General features: G+C 39.3%; 1 protein-coding gene across 4 annotated transcripts in view; it reads right to left on the bottom strand.

Moving 5' to 3' along the window:
• NT5DC3 (5'-nucleotidase domain containing 3) overlaps window positions 1–17,809 on the bottom strand; it is a 46,130-nt gene that overhangs the window by 17,665 nt on the left and 10,656 nt on the right. The window contains exons 3-5 of one of the 4 annotated variants that reach the window (XM_064513635.1): window positions 14,865–14,996; window positions 11,150–11,261; window positions 2,151–2,335 (exon numbers count right to left, since the gene is read on the bottom strand). In XM_064513635.1, the coding sequence (XP_064369705.1) occupies window positions 2,151–2,318 (168 nt within the window). In that variant the 5' untranslated portion in view covers window positions 2,319–2,335; window positions 11,150–11,261; window positions 14,865–14,996. Of the gene's footprint in view, window positions 1–2,150; window positions 2,336–4,821; window positions 5,155–5,578; window positions 5,796–11,149; window positions 11,262–14,864; window positions 14,997–17,809 lie in introns of those variants that run through there. The other 3 variants (XM_064513643.1, XM_064513639.1, XM_064513630.1) reach the window with 3 other exon arrangements.

Genomic DNA, 17,809 nt, shown 5'->3' with positions numbered 1-17,809 from the left:
TTATCTATGCTGAAGACTTGCCCCGCAACTGCTATAGACTGTGCTTGTGCACAGCCATCGAGAATTAGAGAAGACAGCTGTTTCTCCTAGCTTCTCAGCTATCTTCCTTACTACTGGTTTCAGAAAACATGGAGGAGGCTCCAAACTTTACAAAGAACAGCATTAAAAGCCTAAAACTAGGTTGAAAAGATGTGTAGATTGGGCCAGGGACTTGAAGCAGGAAAGGGATACAATGAAGAAATATATATAAAGGAAGGACACAGCACGTGTTCAATTAAAGACTACATTTTACCGCATATGCCTAACATGGCCAAATTAAGCATGAACAAAGAAATTTAATCAACTCCTTCAAATTTCCGCATGCTTTATTTTCCTGCTTCAGTTTATTTTGATGGAAGGCTATCTTTTTGAACACATGCCAATATGTGTGAGAAAGAGATGAAGCCTCTCTTGGCACACAAACCAAAGTTTCCTTACAAACCAAAATAACGATGAAATTTGCACTCTTTGTTTACCCTCCACCATTCTTGATAGGAATGCATGTATCTGGTCTGAAACAGCAGCCCAGATAAGGTAGCAAACGGCCCTTACACAAGGAAAGAAACAAACCCAAGATCAAAAGAGTTTTGATTCAACACCTGCTGCTACCTCTGAGACTAGCGTTAAATTTATGTTTATTATCTTAGACTTCAAAATTCCTTGCTTCCTGTTACACTGTATTTTGCAACTTCTGATGCATTAGATTACACCGCCATGACTAAAATTGGTCATCTTTCAGACTGACTCCAACAGTCACAACAGACAATACAATCTAAAGGCATTTCCTAATGCTAAAGTCAAGAAAAACATTAACACCATAAGCAACTATAGAGGCTAGTATTAATGAAAACTATAGTCTCTCAATCAGTTCCAGCAGGAAATTATCATTTCAACAAGCTGTTTCAAAAAGTAATTATAGTTTCATTCACTAGAAGAGATTCTAATTGAGACAAAAAATTGGAAAGTTATTATTACTTGAATTCATCCAAATAGTAAAGACTGAACACTGTTTTAATTGTTGTCTACAATACTTAATCTTGACTCCTCCTGCCATTGCAATGTCGGATTTTACAAGAACCAAATGGCATTAATAAAGTTAATTTACACATTCTACAGAAATTGCTGTCAAGACATGGCAAAATTTCAGGGGGATCTAGTGGTATATGCTTGCAGGGCCCATGAAGTTTTGTTTGCTCTTCCAGAGATATTTATAGATACTTATATATAGCTCTTAACCTTTGGATTGAAACATGAAAGTAGAATAACACCACCCATTCACATTTAGGTTGTACAAAAGTAATTTAATTAGTTAAGCTAGTATATGGATTTTTGTCTTTTACTTTTCTACAATTCCTATAGTGCGTTAACCTCCACATTTTCTTCAGTCTCTTTCCCTGCAATACCTTCAGTTTCCTCCACATCCCCTGAAATCACCCATCTCCCTCCCTGCTTCCTGACACACAGTAACTTCTCACATCCCTAAACTGTACCATAACCAGTTCCAAGCTATTTAGATATCAGATGGTCACTGGTACAACCATGCAGCTTGGCCAGGCAACAGACTAGTGCTCCCCTTTAGGGCACTGCGGAGCTGAACACTTATTTAGGTCTCCCTCTTGTACCCAACCACTGAAGGCGGCATCCTTGCAAACTCTGCCCCTCTAGGTAACTCAGCTGAGATGCCCAAAGCATACAGAGCACCTGACAGGCACACAGCACAATCAAATGTCCCTCATCCCCTTAAGAAGTTAGGCTAAAAATATTCCGTATGGAAATTAATCATTGCACTCACAGCAATGCTTAAAACAGAGTACCATCAACCTTGAAGCTTCTTGTATACTAGGGTGACTCCAATAATAGGCAGTTAGATGAAAAACAAAAACAAAAAAAAAACCCACTCCAAAACACACTGTTCCTTAACAATTGCCAGACTGTTCTGCTCAAAACTGCGGCTGAGAACAAACCACATAGCTGTTGCACAAAACGTGCCTTAAGGGAGCTAAGGCAGGGACTAAGGCATAGAAGGATGAGCTAAGCCCCTCTCAGCCAGAAATTATTCATTACACTCCTTATTCATAAATGCTTATTGTTATTTAATTCATTTTACTTACCCGGTGCTCGTTAACAAGAAGATCTCGTGCGGCATTGAAGATCAGTGTGTGTAGATGTTTAGAATAAAAGACCAAGGTGTAGTCGTAATCAAAGCCATAGATTTCAATGTCTGACAGGCTCATTTCATTGTTTGAAAAAATTGCATCAGGATTCAGCATGTTATTCATAATTGAGGGAACTAACTCTGGGAACAGGGAAAGAGGAAAAAAAAAAAAAAAAAAAAGAACATTATGCCAGCCTTACAGTTTAAGTAATTAACTAAATATCCATTAGCGACTTCTAAACACAGATAAATGTTGATGGAAACTATCAAACTGATTCACACTAACCATACCAGGTAGCCTTTAACAATTTGATGCTATTGAAAGTGCTGTCCTTAGTTTATTGTGGTGACCCATAGCTTTTATTTAAAGCATACTTCTCTTTGAACAGTTGAAGTAAGAGAATATGCATTTCAGGATCATGCTCAACAGAGAACCCCAGATCAAATATATGCATTTTTGCTAACTCCCTTAACACATTTTTATTTTATTTCCGCTTCTGACAATGAGTTTTGGAGGGCTTTTTCTAATTATTCTAGTAGCCTTATATTCTCCTCCTATTATTTAGGCCAGCCTCTGTACCAGAAGCAGAACCGACAGAATGGAGGTTTTTGTTTTAATTTCCTTTGCTCAACCATTTCAAGGTTATAATGTTATTCATTTTCAACTCAAGTAAAATTTAAATGATTACTACATTTTTCAAAAAAGTTACACACACATTACTATGCCTGTCAATCTCCCAGAAAATCAAGAAACTGAAAATATGTTGCTTATTGTCCACCACACACATGTATCTAATGTGCCTAAATTACTTCCATTTTTAAAGGTATGTATCTCCTGCTATTTCTGTTTGAAATGAAGAAATTAAGACCATTTACATATAATCATAATATATTAAGTAATTTTAAGACCAACATCAACGTCAGTATTAGGGATGTTTGTATATACTGTTTAGAAAACTTGTAAGAGCAGTATCAGGGAGCCAAAGGTTACCTTCCTGGAATCATAAAACATGAGGAAGTTCTCCTTTCTTTCCTTCCTACATACTATCTCTCTCTGATTTAGTCATGATCTTCCAATCCAGCCTTCTCTGGGAGTGGAAAAAAGAAGAGCTTTCATCTTAAATTTGTACTTGGAAGGGTAATTTTAAGAGGAATACACTTGATTGCTTCCTTTTGGGCTTATATGTAGAAAGTAACAAAGCAAAGTGTATCTCAACACCTTTAGCTCTAAGGACAAATATACTACATGCTCCACCACCGGAAGAAACAATCTCAACAGGCAGGTAGGTCTGGGTACTCCAGATCTGCTAGAAAGAATTTTCAGAACTCTGGTCTATTCATAGAAAGGGAAAGAACATTTCTTCTGTAAAAGCAGTATCTTAATTACATTGCTGCAGAGTTGACAGGCAGATACAATACTAAGAAACTTACAGAGAAGCCCATCAGAAAATAGTAACCTGAAACCATTCAGCTTTATCTGATGTACATACATCATAAAAAAAAAGAGAAAGAGAATAGCAAGTTCACTGGGTCAAATTTCACATTTCAAATAAAGTTCAGCATCTCTTTTACTGAAAGAGATCTCAGACACTTATTACGCTTAATGTGACATGAAAAGCTGTATCATAAACAATCATTTCAGAGGATTTAGCAAAATAAGCTCAATCAAACCAATAGCTTCTGCTTTTGTCGGACACTGATTATGGTAATACAAGAGACAAATGTTTGTTGAGGTAACAAAAATAATCAAATGCAATTTGACACACCGCTATTAAGGAAAAGGCTCTTATTCTATAAAAAGGGCCATTAGCAATTTAATTAACTACAAGAAGTCATAACCTTAGTTTTATATGAACTACATGTTACAACATTCATTTTTATATTGTACTTTAAACATTTTTTTCTAGTGTCAATTGTGCAGCCTTTTGAATCAACATTTATTTTAAAAATAAAGACGTTTCATATAAATAAAATGACTTAATGGCTGCCTGAAAACAGAGATAGTATAAGCAAATTGTAGCTATTAAACATTTTGGCTGGCGGACAGCATTCCAAGTGCTATAATCCTTAGGCCAAAATCAGGACAGGTTTGTCATCTTAACACCATAACAAAATGAAACCTCAGATATTTGAACCCACTTTGGGAGTTAGGTTGTAACAAACAAAAATATTCTGAGTAACCCTACGCACACTTTTCTCATCTTTCTCTAATCCACACCCACTCAGCAACTTGACTTCTCTTAATATTACTACTCTATGCTCTAACCTCAGTCTGAGGTATTACTTGGGTGTGGCATGGAAAAAGAAAATTAGTTGCAAAAACAGGAAAAGAAACAAAAATTGAAAATAAAAGGCATTCTCTCTCCTCTTCCTTTCTCTTATCCCACCCTCCAACGCCTAAAGTACTCTTTTGTAGTCTTCCACATTATAAGAAAATTTTTATCTCATTTCTTTTGTGGAACGCTGTCGCTGTTTTATGTTTGCAAACTACCAGCACAGCCAAGCCCTGGTTCACGCTCAAGACCTTTAGGTTGCGGGATAATATAAAATATATTTTAAAAAGAGGCCAAAACGTGGAAGATGAAAGTATTCTCCAATGAATACTGCCATGTTGGGACCCACACTACCTTCTCTTGTGGCTCTCTAAGGAGAGCACGTACTCAGGCAATTTGAAACATCCAGCCTTTGGATGATCATTTCCACGGCCTATCAGGCAGCAACCAAATAGCAACCGCTCTCAGCCTCGGTGCAGCAATTTCTAGGGTACGTTACTCCTGAGGTTTCTGCATAAACGATGCGTCTGCGTAACCAGCGGTGCCTGACCCTTAACTTTCTGTCTAGCCAGGCAGAAGGACAGGGCTTCGTAATCACCACTTCGCTTTCAGGAGCCTGCCCAGAGTCGTGCACTCATCACTAGCACTGCATCCCTCGCTTCAGTATTTCATAGCGGCTTAACGGCACTGTAGGCGAAAGAAAATCCGTCAGCTAAAACCGCACGCTGTTTAACTTTTGGGAGGGCAGCCCTACGGCAGAGAGACCTCAAAACACGAGACCGACTTCCCGGTTTCCTCCTTAAATTTGCGTTTCTCCACTCCTCCAGCCCCAGCAGCTCTACCCGGTGCGAGCCGGAGGGAGGGCTCCTCTCCCGCAGCACCGCCAGGCAGTCGCGCCCCCGTCGGACCAGGTGCAGGGCAGCGCCAAGGGGCGGCAGCCCGGACCCCCCCCCCCCCCGCCCCCAGCGCGGCCGCGGCCGTTGCTCCGCTAACGGCTCCCGCCCGCCACGCGCCCCTCCCCCCGCAGCCCCCGGCGCGGGAGAGGCGCCCCGCAGGCGGGGGGGGGGGGGGGCGGGGGAGGCAGCCGCCCCCTCGCCGGGGCCGCGCTCACCCTTGCTCGCCCTCTTGGCCTCCCGGTAGCGCGACCACAGGTGGCTCTTCATGTCGGGCGGCGGCGGCGGCTGCCGCTGCTGCGGGGCCGCGGTGCAGTAAGCGGCGGCCCGCAAGGCGCCCGCCCGAGCCCGCAGGCACCGCGCCGCCGCCGCTGCCATGCTCCGCTCTGCTCCGCGCCCGCCGCCGCCGCCTGAAGTCACTTCCTCGGGCCCCGCCCCGGCGGGGCGGGCCGGGGGGCGGCGGGGCCGGGCGCCCCCGCGCAGAGCCGCGGCGGAGGGAGGCGGCAGGTAGCGGCGGCCCCCGGCAGGTCTCCCCGCCGCCGCTTTCCTCCACGGCCGGCGGGTTTGCAGCGCGCCCCGGGGCTCCCGGGAGCCGGCTGGGAGCGCTGCCTGCTGCGCGCCATCCACAGCAGAAACGTACTTCCACTAGCCGGGTTAGAAGCCCGAGAAGTACTATATAGCCCTGCTTCGACGGATCAGTGATCAAATTAAGCTCAACATGCAAGCTGGATATAAAATATCAATATGTAGCATAAGACCATTAAACCCACAGAAGTCTAAGTGCTGCTTCGAGGCCTCCCATCTCCTCGTGAAGTACGTCGCACGCATATCTGCGGACCCTAAGCAAGACCGTGGACCAGACCGCTTCCTCGGTGGAGAGATTACAGCCTCATATGCAGAACTTCTATAGTGCTCAGAAACTTTCTTAATAAAAAGATACTCTTTTTCCAATATAGTAAACATCAAACATAGCTTGTTCTTATACTAAAAAGACTTCTTCCACATACCCCGTTGTCACTTATGTCTGAAAGTTATTCAGCCTTTCCTCCCCTATGCATCTCTATCTAAATTTTAGTAGTCCTATGCAAATATAAAGGAGATCAGACAAAAATATTACTCCGAGCATTCTGGTTTTTGCCTATAAAAGGTGGGTATTCTTTATAAAGACACAACAAACCAAAAGAAAAAACAAATCTTGGATTACAAAACTTCTGTTCAGTAGGTAGCTACATGCTCTATCCTTCCCACCTAAGTTTAGTTTCTGATTGACATTACAATTGTGATTGCTGAAAGTTTGATACCATATGGACTTGTCAGATCTTTTTTTTTTTACTTTTGGAGACAAGGTACAACTTTCAAAGCAACTCATCTCCTACTCCTATGTTATCTTTAATTGCATACTGTCATTGCAGTATGCAGTGCTGGTATATGTTATTACAAATCCCTCAAGATAAATTCTGGGAGCAAGGGGAAATCAAGATGGTCAATGTTTACAGAAGAGACAAGGCAAGAGGAAAGACAACTTCACAGAGAATTTCAAATAACTGGTACTTGCTTTCTCTCACTAGAATGACCAGAGAAAACATTTCCAGAAATCTCTTGCTACAACTCCTTGGGGCAGAGAAAATGAAGACTCCCTTCAAGGCTTTCCATGTGAAAATAGAAAAAAAGTCATTCCAGATTGATGGCATAGTTTTAGGGTATTGTAGGCTTTCTTGTCACCCCAACTCCTAATTGATCACCTTTAACAAAATAAAAATGCATTAGAACTGGACAAGTACTTACCACTGGGCTAATTAATCCCAGGTGCAATTCAATTGAAATTATACAGAAAGGCACATTGTTCTACTGAACACAGTAAGTGAGCCCAGACTGGTCTCCAAGTACCAAGAATACAAATACTGTGAACAATAACTATGTTGGTAGGTGAGCCATTTGCAAGGAAAGTTTACAGGAAAAGCTCTGAAAAATGGAAAAAAAAAAAAAAAGCAGTAACAGAGAAGTTGTTTCTGTCAGTCAACGGAGGTGTTGCTGTTCTGCCATAAGCAATAAGAATAGTGCAGATCCATGGATATATATTCCCTTACTGTGATACTAGCATTAAGGTTAGAAAACTTATTTTTAATAGAAGTCTGGATAAATACAATACAATGCTCTATAACATGACATGTCACTCACCTAGTGAGTAAAGGCCTTGAACTTTCATGGTCATTTATGGTTTTGTACACTGTTGAATTATAGTGATAGTATTTTTGTTTCACCTGCATGCATGTGTAAGACAGAGTGGAGAACTGGGTCCCAAGTATGGAAAACACTATTGGTCTGGGTAGAAACCCTTGTTTTTTCTGCAGTGTCTGTGGTTTGCTCCCCAGGTAGCCAAGACTAACCTTCTGCAAAAAAGATACACGTGCTCAAGTGTTTAGTCCCAGAGTTTTCAAAGATCATTCTCTCTGCACTTCAGGCAACTGGCTTTTGTAATGCTAGCATTTACTTGATGTATTTTATGTTATATAAATTTAAAAAGAAGTTTTGCGCTTTATATAATTCTGCTAGCTAGAGCAACCTTCATAGGGTGTTTCGCTTCTGAATGAAGATCTGTTAAGGCCAATGGGTTATTCACAAAAATCAAATTAAGGTAACCCCTAAGTGTTAGCAGAAAGGCTGGAGAAGGAAATAAAACATGAGGTGTTGGTGTTTAAAAATAAGTTTTTAAACAACTCACTTTAGACAACTCTGTCCTTTCCCTTGTCTACTGTACTCTAAGTAATGACTCAAATATTAGAAAAAATGTAGTAATGTAAACTGGCATGGATAAGCATACATAGAAGTTCCTTTTGTCCATAGAAGACAATGAGGATACAGTCCTCCTTCCAAAAAAAAATTTTAATTTAAACAGAATGTGAAATATAGAAGAGGAATTCAACCTACATTTTTAAAATTGCACTTAAAATGAAATATCATAATCCTGCAGGCTAATGTAATTTTAAATGTTCCTCCTTAATCAGATCAGTCCAAGCAACCCTAGCTGTAAGATGACAACACACAGACACATAAAAATCCTGTACTGTACAGTGCAAACAAATAGAATTCCCCCCTCACATATTTTCAGAATTGACCACACCTGAGACACTTATATGGTACAAATTGAGAGAGAAAGGTGTCTAGATATACCTGGTAATAAAAACAAAACAAAAAAAATAAAGAGCTTCACAAGAGAATTATCCTTCAAGGGTAATCCTTCAAGAATCTGAAAGGGTTGGCTTACTGCATGGAGAGAGCAAGAGAGAGGAGGCAACTCAAAACAAAAAGGCATGCAGTAGTGTTTAGTACGTACCGTCTACCCTGATTCATATCTGACATTCTACTATTCAGGGCCTGGGGGGTTATATAGGGTGTAAAGCAGGGATAAAATATAGAATTTCCTTTAAAAGAAACAATGTTTATAAGTTAAACATTTTGACTGAATTTTGTGACTGGGAATAATTCAGAGGCCACACACTATCCTCAGTTGACAAACACCAATTCTATTAATACTGTCAAAGGCTGAGGACATAGATACCACGTGATCTCCATATGTTCATACATAAAACGCCTCTGAGAGCCTGTTAAATGTTTCACGTGTAGCATGCATTACAAATTAGATCTATAATTACACCACTATGTAATTTCTTTTCTTTTCATAGTTTTGTTCACATCGGGGGAACATGCAAAACTCCCTGCAGTCTGCTCAGCACTGCCAGCTCCTACTCACTGCTGTGATTACTGAGAGCTCTCAGCACCTCAAAAACTGCTTACTTAATAAAGATGCACCTATATTCAAGCAACTGCAAGATAGATTTCTAATCAGCTAGTTGAGTCTTCAGGTGAAATGTAAGATTGGGCTAACAGATTCTGCAGTTCATTAAGATCCCAATACATTCAAATTAAAATGCAATGACAGGAAAGTTGGCAGTGTCTTATTCAAGCTTCTGTGGTACAATATTCCAAGTAGAACAGCTTTGTAAGCAATAAAATCAGCTGACAGATTGTATCAGATAGTGATTTATTACAGAGATGAATGACCTTGGACTGAGCAGAGACAGCAAAAATTACATAGAAAATCTCTTGTAAAAGAATCAAAAGTCCTTCTTACTGCCTTAGAAGAATCTGAGGAATGTTATTTTCTCCATCTTTATACATTGCCAGTTTACATAAATCTCCCTAAGTGTGCTTATAAAAATTATTTTGCTTAAAAGACCACAGAACCATCACTCATAACAGTTTTCAGCCATTACTAGTATGAATCCCCTTTGAAACAACATCCTGTTACTGCCTCTTTAGCTTGTCAGTACCTGTCCCCTCAACAAAAATTGCTGTATGGAAACCTACCTTTTCCCTTCCCTAGTTTTGTATTTTGTAATGGTCTTCGAATTTAAGCCTTGGTTCAGGAAAACACTTAAATACAAACTGCTCAGAGCAGCATCACTGGAGTGCTTTATGGTATTCTTACACCAACACAGCTTTCCCGGTCCTTAACCTACTCTTCTGAACCTCACGCCTCCCATATAATTCACTTCTAGGAACATTCTTTTCCTTGCATTGCTGTTTGAATGGCAAGAGTTTTGGGGAAACTAATAACTCACCAACACATCAATTTAATTTCCAGGTTCAGAGAAATTAGCCTTCTAAGCCATATTCTTTTGATACTTCAGCTTAAGGAGACTTAGTAAGTACTTATATCTATACAAACTATTATTTTGATTAAGAATGAAGGAAAACAATATATTAAGCATCTGTCATGCCTGATTTGAGTCCTTTATGTCCATTCAAATCATAGCACTGTATACAAGTGACAAACTGAGATTACCACAATGTTTCTCACAGTATCTGTTTCCACAATAAGCATATTAATGATTTTTCCAAGTTTCCTTTTCCTTTTTGATTTTGGCATCTGATTTTATGCTCATTTATCTAACTATATGGATGATCCTTCAAAGAAACATACCGAACAACTCATTGCTGCTTTGAAAGAAATGCTACTGTAGAATCATTCTGTAAACGATGATTAAGCTACTAGTGCTAAATATAACTTATTTAAATTATTATCTAATTAAAAGAAGATACAGCTCAGGCTGTCATCATGTTGATTTCTAGCTTTAGTCAGAAAGAGTTAGTATGTCCTGTATTTTAATCATTTGTATGAAGTATAGAACACATGTCTTAAGAGCTAAGCAAAAGAGAGGTTATTACAAGTTGATATTTTCCTCTTGGAAAAAGCACTTTTTGAGATACATTTTTGCAAGTTCTATTTCCACTATTCATGACATACAAAGTTAGACTGAAAAAACTGACTGGGTAAAGGAGATTCTGACCATTTGGTTCTGCCTGGTGTTTCCCAAACACCCCAAACAAAAAATCTAATCCAAACAAGTTATGAGATTTCCTGGTAACCAAGGTGGAACAGTTTTACCATCCAGTCACCTTGCCATCTGAATTGTGGGGCAATATCCCAGCCATTGTATCAGACATTCTAAAAACTTGCCAAGACTGTAAACGTGTTTTTATAGGATTCAAAATGCCACAGGAAATTTGTGGGTTTGGGAACAGTTTGGGGGGTGGGGGTGGGGGGCTGAAAACATCAAGTAAGCGTAAAGACATAAGCTTGATAACTACTTGTTCATTTGCCTGACTTTCTAGCTTTGCAGTCTAATTTTGTACTGACGATAACATGTAAAACGGAAGGTTCATTTTGTCACTGTCATTTAATGAAATACATTGCAAAGTGTTTATCTACTTAGGAGCAAACTTACCAGAGAAATTAGTGAGCCCATAGTTGTTCTTTGCTAGCACTGCTCAGTACGCACTCCCTGTTACTTGGTGGGTGAATGCCTGTCCAGCATCTGGTCTAAAGGAAATCTGACCCTGCAAAGTAAATATAAGCAGCCTTGAAGTGTTTTACACCAGATCTCAAAATAATCGTTTTTTCCAGTCGGATTCTAGATGTTCAGCCTCACAATGCTCTGAAATTAAGATAATGTCTCAACTGCAGCTGAAAAGTGTGCACCATAAGGCAGCAAAGATTCATGCAGAAGTTACCAAGAATATGCCTGTGCTGGTAAAGCAGATAGACCCAGGCTTTCTTTACCTAAATTCACAGTGGAACAGGAAATGCAAAGAAAGACAGTAAAGAGATTTCCAAACTGCCTGGAAGGAAGACAGGTCACATCTTAGACATATCTGTCCAGCACTGCACTAGACTAGTTTCCCTAGGCTTGCACAGGCTAGTTCAACGCTCCTGAATATATCCATAACTAAGACGAGTCCACCTGGCTCTGCTCTATGCCGTGAAACAACATCATATTACATTTTGCAGTATAAACATATCCTAAACATCTGGCCAAAGTAGTGCGATATATCATTGACTTAGCCAGGACAGTCCCAAAATTCCAGTTACGCCTATGCACCTGTAAAAGTCAAGATATGGTTTTATCTTTTATCTTGCTTTACACTAGGCCATAGGATCTTCTGTGCCCACTTTAAGTATTGACCTGACAACTCTTTCTCAGCACAGCAGCAGGAAAACGCTACTGAATTCAGCTTTTGCACCAGGTCAGGACTTCATGCAGACATTTGTTCCCCCTCTAGCATGACTTTCAGATGGGGTATAACGCCTCTGGCTCGGTCACATAATAATGCCAGGGAGCATGCCCGAGTCAAATAGCATCCCACAAGAAGCATGGCCCACATACATCTAGCAAAAAATTGGTTGCCCTCATCTCGAGTACATGGACTGCCTCCAAGTCATCTGAAAATTAATCCAGCCACAGCAGTCCAGAGTTCCCATGGGCTAATTTATTCTGCTCCTAGCTAATAATTCAGAATACCTGCCTCTGGGTGGAGTCAGCTAGCCCAAACAGAACTTCATCCCCGTACGCAAAACTGCTTCTGGTACTGAGAGAATTAGTGGAAAGCTAGCTCACACATCTCTACGTTACATCAGTCTGAACTGGAATAGCTCAAAGAGAGCACAGAGTATTTCTGGACTGCAAAGATAAAGCAAGCATGGGCCAGACTGTCCTCCACTTCAGTTAAAACACTTTTGAAACTGCTCTTTCAGTCTCAAAAGGTGGCCACCAAGGAGCTACAGGAGCAGCACAGGAGCTAGGAAAGTATTTCCCAAGCACGCCTCATCTCAGGGCTGCAGAAAGAGGATGTTGTGGACATTGTTGTCTTGGCTGTCTGTAACTAGAAAATCCCCTTCTACATGACTGACTTTATTAACAGCATAACACAAATCGGTCATGTCACAAGACTATGCTGGACTGTTTGTTTTTCCTGCTATACCTGACCAGAGCTCAATAAACATTCATCCTCTAACCCAGTTCTCCATGAGTTTATGGAAAGGCAAGAAACAAGAGACTAAGCCATTGGGTGGCAGGCTTCCCCTGATAACCAAGGGATCAGGCACGCAGGTCTTCTTCATTCACCCCAGGTACACAGACATAACACCAACTGTAAGTTTGAAGAGCTTGGGAAAAATGATGAAAGAGTTGTCAATCATTAAAAAGAGTACTTATTAAAAAGACTATGAAACTTAAATAAGGTTTCAGAAGTCTAGGTATTAAAAAAAAAGTTCATTTATAGACAATTTAGGTGAGGCAGTCATTTAATTACATTTCACTTCTTGCTTGGCACTTTATATATAGCCCTGACTTTTTACTGTTCTTAAGATGACTTAAAATCTCTGCCAGCTATGCTTGACCTCCAACTAAAAGATTAATCTTGACATGCAAAGTTTAACTCATGTACAAGCAACTACAAAAATCTTTCACCCACCAAAATCTCTAGAAATAAAAAGGGAAAACAGAAATGAATTATTAGAATATTTCCTGAACATAGGAAAGCACAAGAGAAGTTCAGCTCTAAAAAAAAGGATTATTTTTGATATTTGTCTTCCTGAATAAACCTAACTGATCAAATGAAATTATGTTGAGACATTATACGAATATAAAGCTTTCTATGAATGTTGTCACATTGCCCATTGGGCTTGCAAAGGCTAAAGCATGCTCAGCACACTGCAGTCTTTAGGGAGTTTTAGCCAAATTCCTGTTGAGTATATGCAAATGGAAATTTTCCAGAGTTTGACTTACTGAAACTCAAGCCAATTTTCATAGGAAAATGTTTGCAGCATATAGGACACACACATATCCTCACATTTCAAGTCATTATTTTAAACCAGAATATTTTAATTAACAATCTATACTTTTTCCTAGACCTAACCTCCAGCTGAAACATAAAAAACAAAGCAAAAAACCAAAAAGAAAACTCTACTGTAACAACCTTCAAGTTCACATACTAAAGCTTTGCCAAAGCTAAAAACAACTAAAAACAGTCTTATTAAAACTGTGTGACATTTCCTGTTATAAGGGGCAGGGCCTATAATTCTAAGAAGCCATAAAGAAGACGTGTTCTTATCTTCTTTTAAACATCATCAACATCTCTTTTAAACATCATCAACATCTCTTAAAGTCAAGAGACAAGGTAAATGTGTACAGTAAGACTTCAAACTGAATACATCCCAGAGGCATCATAAAAATGGAGCCTCTTTTCATAGAGGATTTCCTCAAAAATAGATACGTTATTCTGAGAAAAATTATGCATACATTTACTCTAATGCCAGACCTACTGGATGTCTCTTAACCACGCAGTCCTATTATTTTGTCAGTCCTTGTGCATCTGCAAGTTTTGAAGTCGTATCAGAAAAGACCACTGAACGTTTCAACCTCCACTGTCCTTTCAAGGACAGAGAATGGAAGAAGAAAGCAAAGCAGAAAGACCTATGGACTCGTTCACATATTTTACCACAAATTAAGTCAGAAGCTTCAGTCCTGCAACAAGGCCACATGGGTGAACCCTTCCCTCCTCCCAAAAATCTCACTAACATCAGTTGCACTTTATGCAGATATAGGAGTATGTTCATGGAGCAGAGCACATTGGCAGGTCCAGACACGCACATCATTCAACTGTTGCTTTTGTATCAGAAATAATGCTGACCCATATCAATTCAATCAACTGCTAGGTCTAATTTTCTTCTTTTCCTAAGAATATCCTGTTACCATAAATAACACTAATGCAAGTTAAGACTTCTGTAAAGCAACAGATATGTTGCATAAACTCCAGTCTACCCTACCTGTCTGTACAGTATTGTTGTAGTTTGTGTTCTCTGAAAGGCAGCTAGACAGAAGTATCAACAAGAACAATACTTTGTGTTTCTGTAATGCTTTTCACCAAGGGCTCTCAAAGCTCTTTGCAAAATGCCTCCTCTACTTACGCTGCATAAATAAGATAAACAAGGTTTACGACTGTTTTAAAGACCTGTGTGCTAAAAGAGAAATAAAGGTTATTTTACTTACCCACAGTAAAAAAGCAAATTAGCGGCAGAGCTGGTAGTACAATTCAAGTGATTTTTGTTATCAATCTTTATGTACATAGGATATCAAATATCTAAAAATATTTTTTGCTTACCTCTGGAGGCTTTGAAAATTAATTGTTACTGATCTATAGGATAAGGTTTTTTCCAGTTTCTGGTAGCCTCCTTCCACATCCATCGTTCTTGCTTTGAAAATCCATAAATTATCAAATTACATAACAGTTTACCTGAAAAATATGAATACCCTCAAGTTGTAATACTAACTAGTCAGGCATGAAAGTACAGATTATGTTATTAGCATAAACAGGATTTGAATAATAAATAAAGAGGAAAACTTATGCAAGGAAAACCAAAGACATTTTACACTGCTGGATTAGTATAAATGGGCTTTAAAGCATAAATCATGTTTTGCCCATTTTAACTTACTCCCTGACAGATAAATGTACAGTGATCTCAAATCTCATTTAGCTGGGGAAATTGCACTGGTTTAACTTCATTCAGTTTTCAGATGCTATAATTAAAGAGCTGTAAAATTATTATGTTGGCTTAAGAACGTTTTATTTCAATTTACCCTATAATCTAGAGGATATTTGCTCTGTCCTGGAACAAAACGTGAACACATACCAAAGTAAGTGTTCACACTGCCTGGTTACACTTGTGCTACATTTTCATCGCCTTAGCATAACTGCAAATAAGAATTCACCCACCATACTTTTCATTCTTATCTGAGCCTTATAATCCCATTTCATTACAATAATTTTAATTTATTCCAAATTAAATTGACTGTTTGTAATATTCTTTCCATAAAAAGCTTCTGTGTTACCTTTATTCTAATTTGACTGATTGCATTTGAAACAAACCACTCCCCCCACCCCCGAGTTGGGGAGGGGAAAGGAAAAAAAAAAAAAAAAAAACACACAGATCTGTGCTTCTGTTTATTCTTTCTTTATTCAGTGATGCCAGTAAAATGTACTTGCTAGACAGTATGACTACATTCTTTTTTTACAACTGCCTTAAGTTCAATCTAGTAACATAACAGTAAGTTTAACATGATAACTACTTTTGCCCACAATCAAATCCATTAACTAATAATGACAACTGTGTAAACACATCTGGCTCTTAAAATACCCCCACCGAATGAAAAATACACCTGCACCAGTTTTTAGAAAAAATTAAGCTCTTACTCATAATTCTAATATCACCTTCCGATTAATAAGCCCACCATTAAAATATGCAAACCTTGGGATATATCTTTAGTTCTACTGATTTTATTTAGCTATACATATGATGCATATTCACTGGAAACAACAGAAGTTAAGAACTACTATGTCTGTTCTGCATCCTGTAAAGATATTAAGAGAACCGATTCAAACAAATCTGACTTTCCACATCTTGTAAGTGTGAGACTAGCTCCTGAGAGCTAGTTAATCAATTTTTTTTTTCCTGGGATGTAGCACGTGGAGCCTTCATTTAGTCTGTATATTTCTACAGAACAATTTAGAAAATCTGGTATATGTTATCTTTGAATTGATCTTCCTCCTAAAATCAGAATTGCCTCCCATTTTTTAAACCAAAATGCTATCATTTTTTGTTTCTTTCTGGAGATACTACTAGTCTCCTGTAGTCTTTTAAAGATTCTATCATAACAGCATCACAATATTTTACAATACTAAGACTTGGCAAAAACCAGGCTGCTGGTATTCAACCGGTTGAAAAGCGTGTAAAATTATTTGTCTCCCTTGGGCCTAGATTTGGAAGTATGTGAATGGAATTAAACTGTTTGATTCACTTCTATTATAATTTTCTGTTAGCTACGGTTTGATAATGTTACTATCTACCATCACAAGAATATGTGAACACATATTTAAGTGAGGTGAAGGTGAAAATAGATGCATCGTATTTCTAACGTTTCATAAAATGTGACCATTATCTGTCAGTCATGCGTAGGAGTGCCTTTGACGATCATCAGTGCATTTCCAATGCAAGTCATGCTGATAGGTGGCAAGGAAGAACCTCAGTTAAAACAACTCGTATCGTTTTGCAAAGGGCGAGATCAGGCACAGTCCTCAATGGAGCACTGCAGCCCCATCGAGTATCATACCTTGGTCCCTCTACCCCCTACACGGCTCGCCTTTCAAAGGGGCAGGGCTGTGCAGCCTTTCCACAGGATCCATCACGTTACATCGTACTGTAGTTACACTGCCGTTGTAACTAACTTCAGCATAACTACGCTGGGTCTGGAACCTGGGAAGATTTAGGTGTGTATTTGACTCTGCAGTCTCCTCGAAGCTTTAGACTACTCCTTGCACATAAAGTTACTCACTTCGATAAGTCTTCACGGACACGAGTTTAAGGAGCACAGGACACATGGCTACTCTGTCTTGCCAGGGCATAATGATGAAATACTGGTATCTAAATAGTGTATGACATTCAAGGAGAGAAGTCAGTGAAAGGATTAAGAAGTATGACTTTTTCCTCATAGCTTTGCCCCAATGTTACTAAGTGAGAAAAACATCTACAGGCACTCTGTGCTGCAATTCCAGTGATCTTTCAGATAAAACTAGTACAGCTTCAATCTGCAATCAAAGTAGTTTTCTGAACCCTATAATCAGTTTTATTGGACAAAGGACTCTGACTACTTCATTTCGTAAAGAGTAAATAGTTTATTTATAGCATTTTTGTATTCTATGGATCTTCTAATATGAAATTAAATGTGTTAGCCTTTGTTTTCCATTTTCTGACTATGTTAATCATCAGACACCCAGACAACAAATCTCAATATCCTAAGGAACTGAACCATATGTTGTAGACCTTATTGCACAGTTGCTGGGTTAATGACAACTATCGCACAGAAGTTCAGTACAAATGCCATCAGTGACGACAATCCCTGCCAGGTTATTCTGTAGTCTGTGAGAACGTGGACTTGGCAAACAGCGTGATGCCCAAATCCATCTGCTGACCACACATGGCAAGGTGAGTTATATACTGTAATTAGTGTACAGGGGCACCACAAAGCCAATCAGCCTGTTTATTCCGGGAT

The sequence above is a fragment of the Dromaius novaehollandiae genome, chromosome 1 (genome assembly GCF_036370855.1).
Source record: "Dromaius novaehollandiae isolate bDroNov1 chromosome 1, bDroNov1.hap1, whole genome shotgun sequence".
NCBI classification, from domain to species: Eukaryota; Metazoa; Chordata; class Aves; order Casuariiformes; family Dromaiidae; genus Dromaius; species Dromaius novaehollandiae.
The sequence above is the reverse complement of the archived record's forward strand: the minus strand, read 5'-3'. Positions and strand labels throughout refer to the sequence as shown.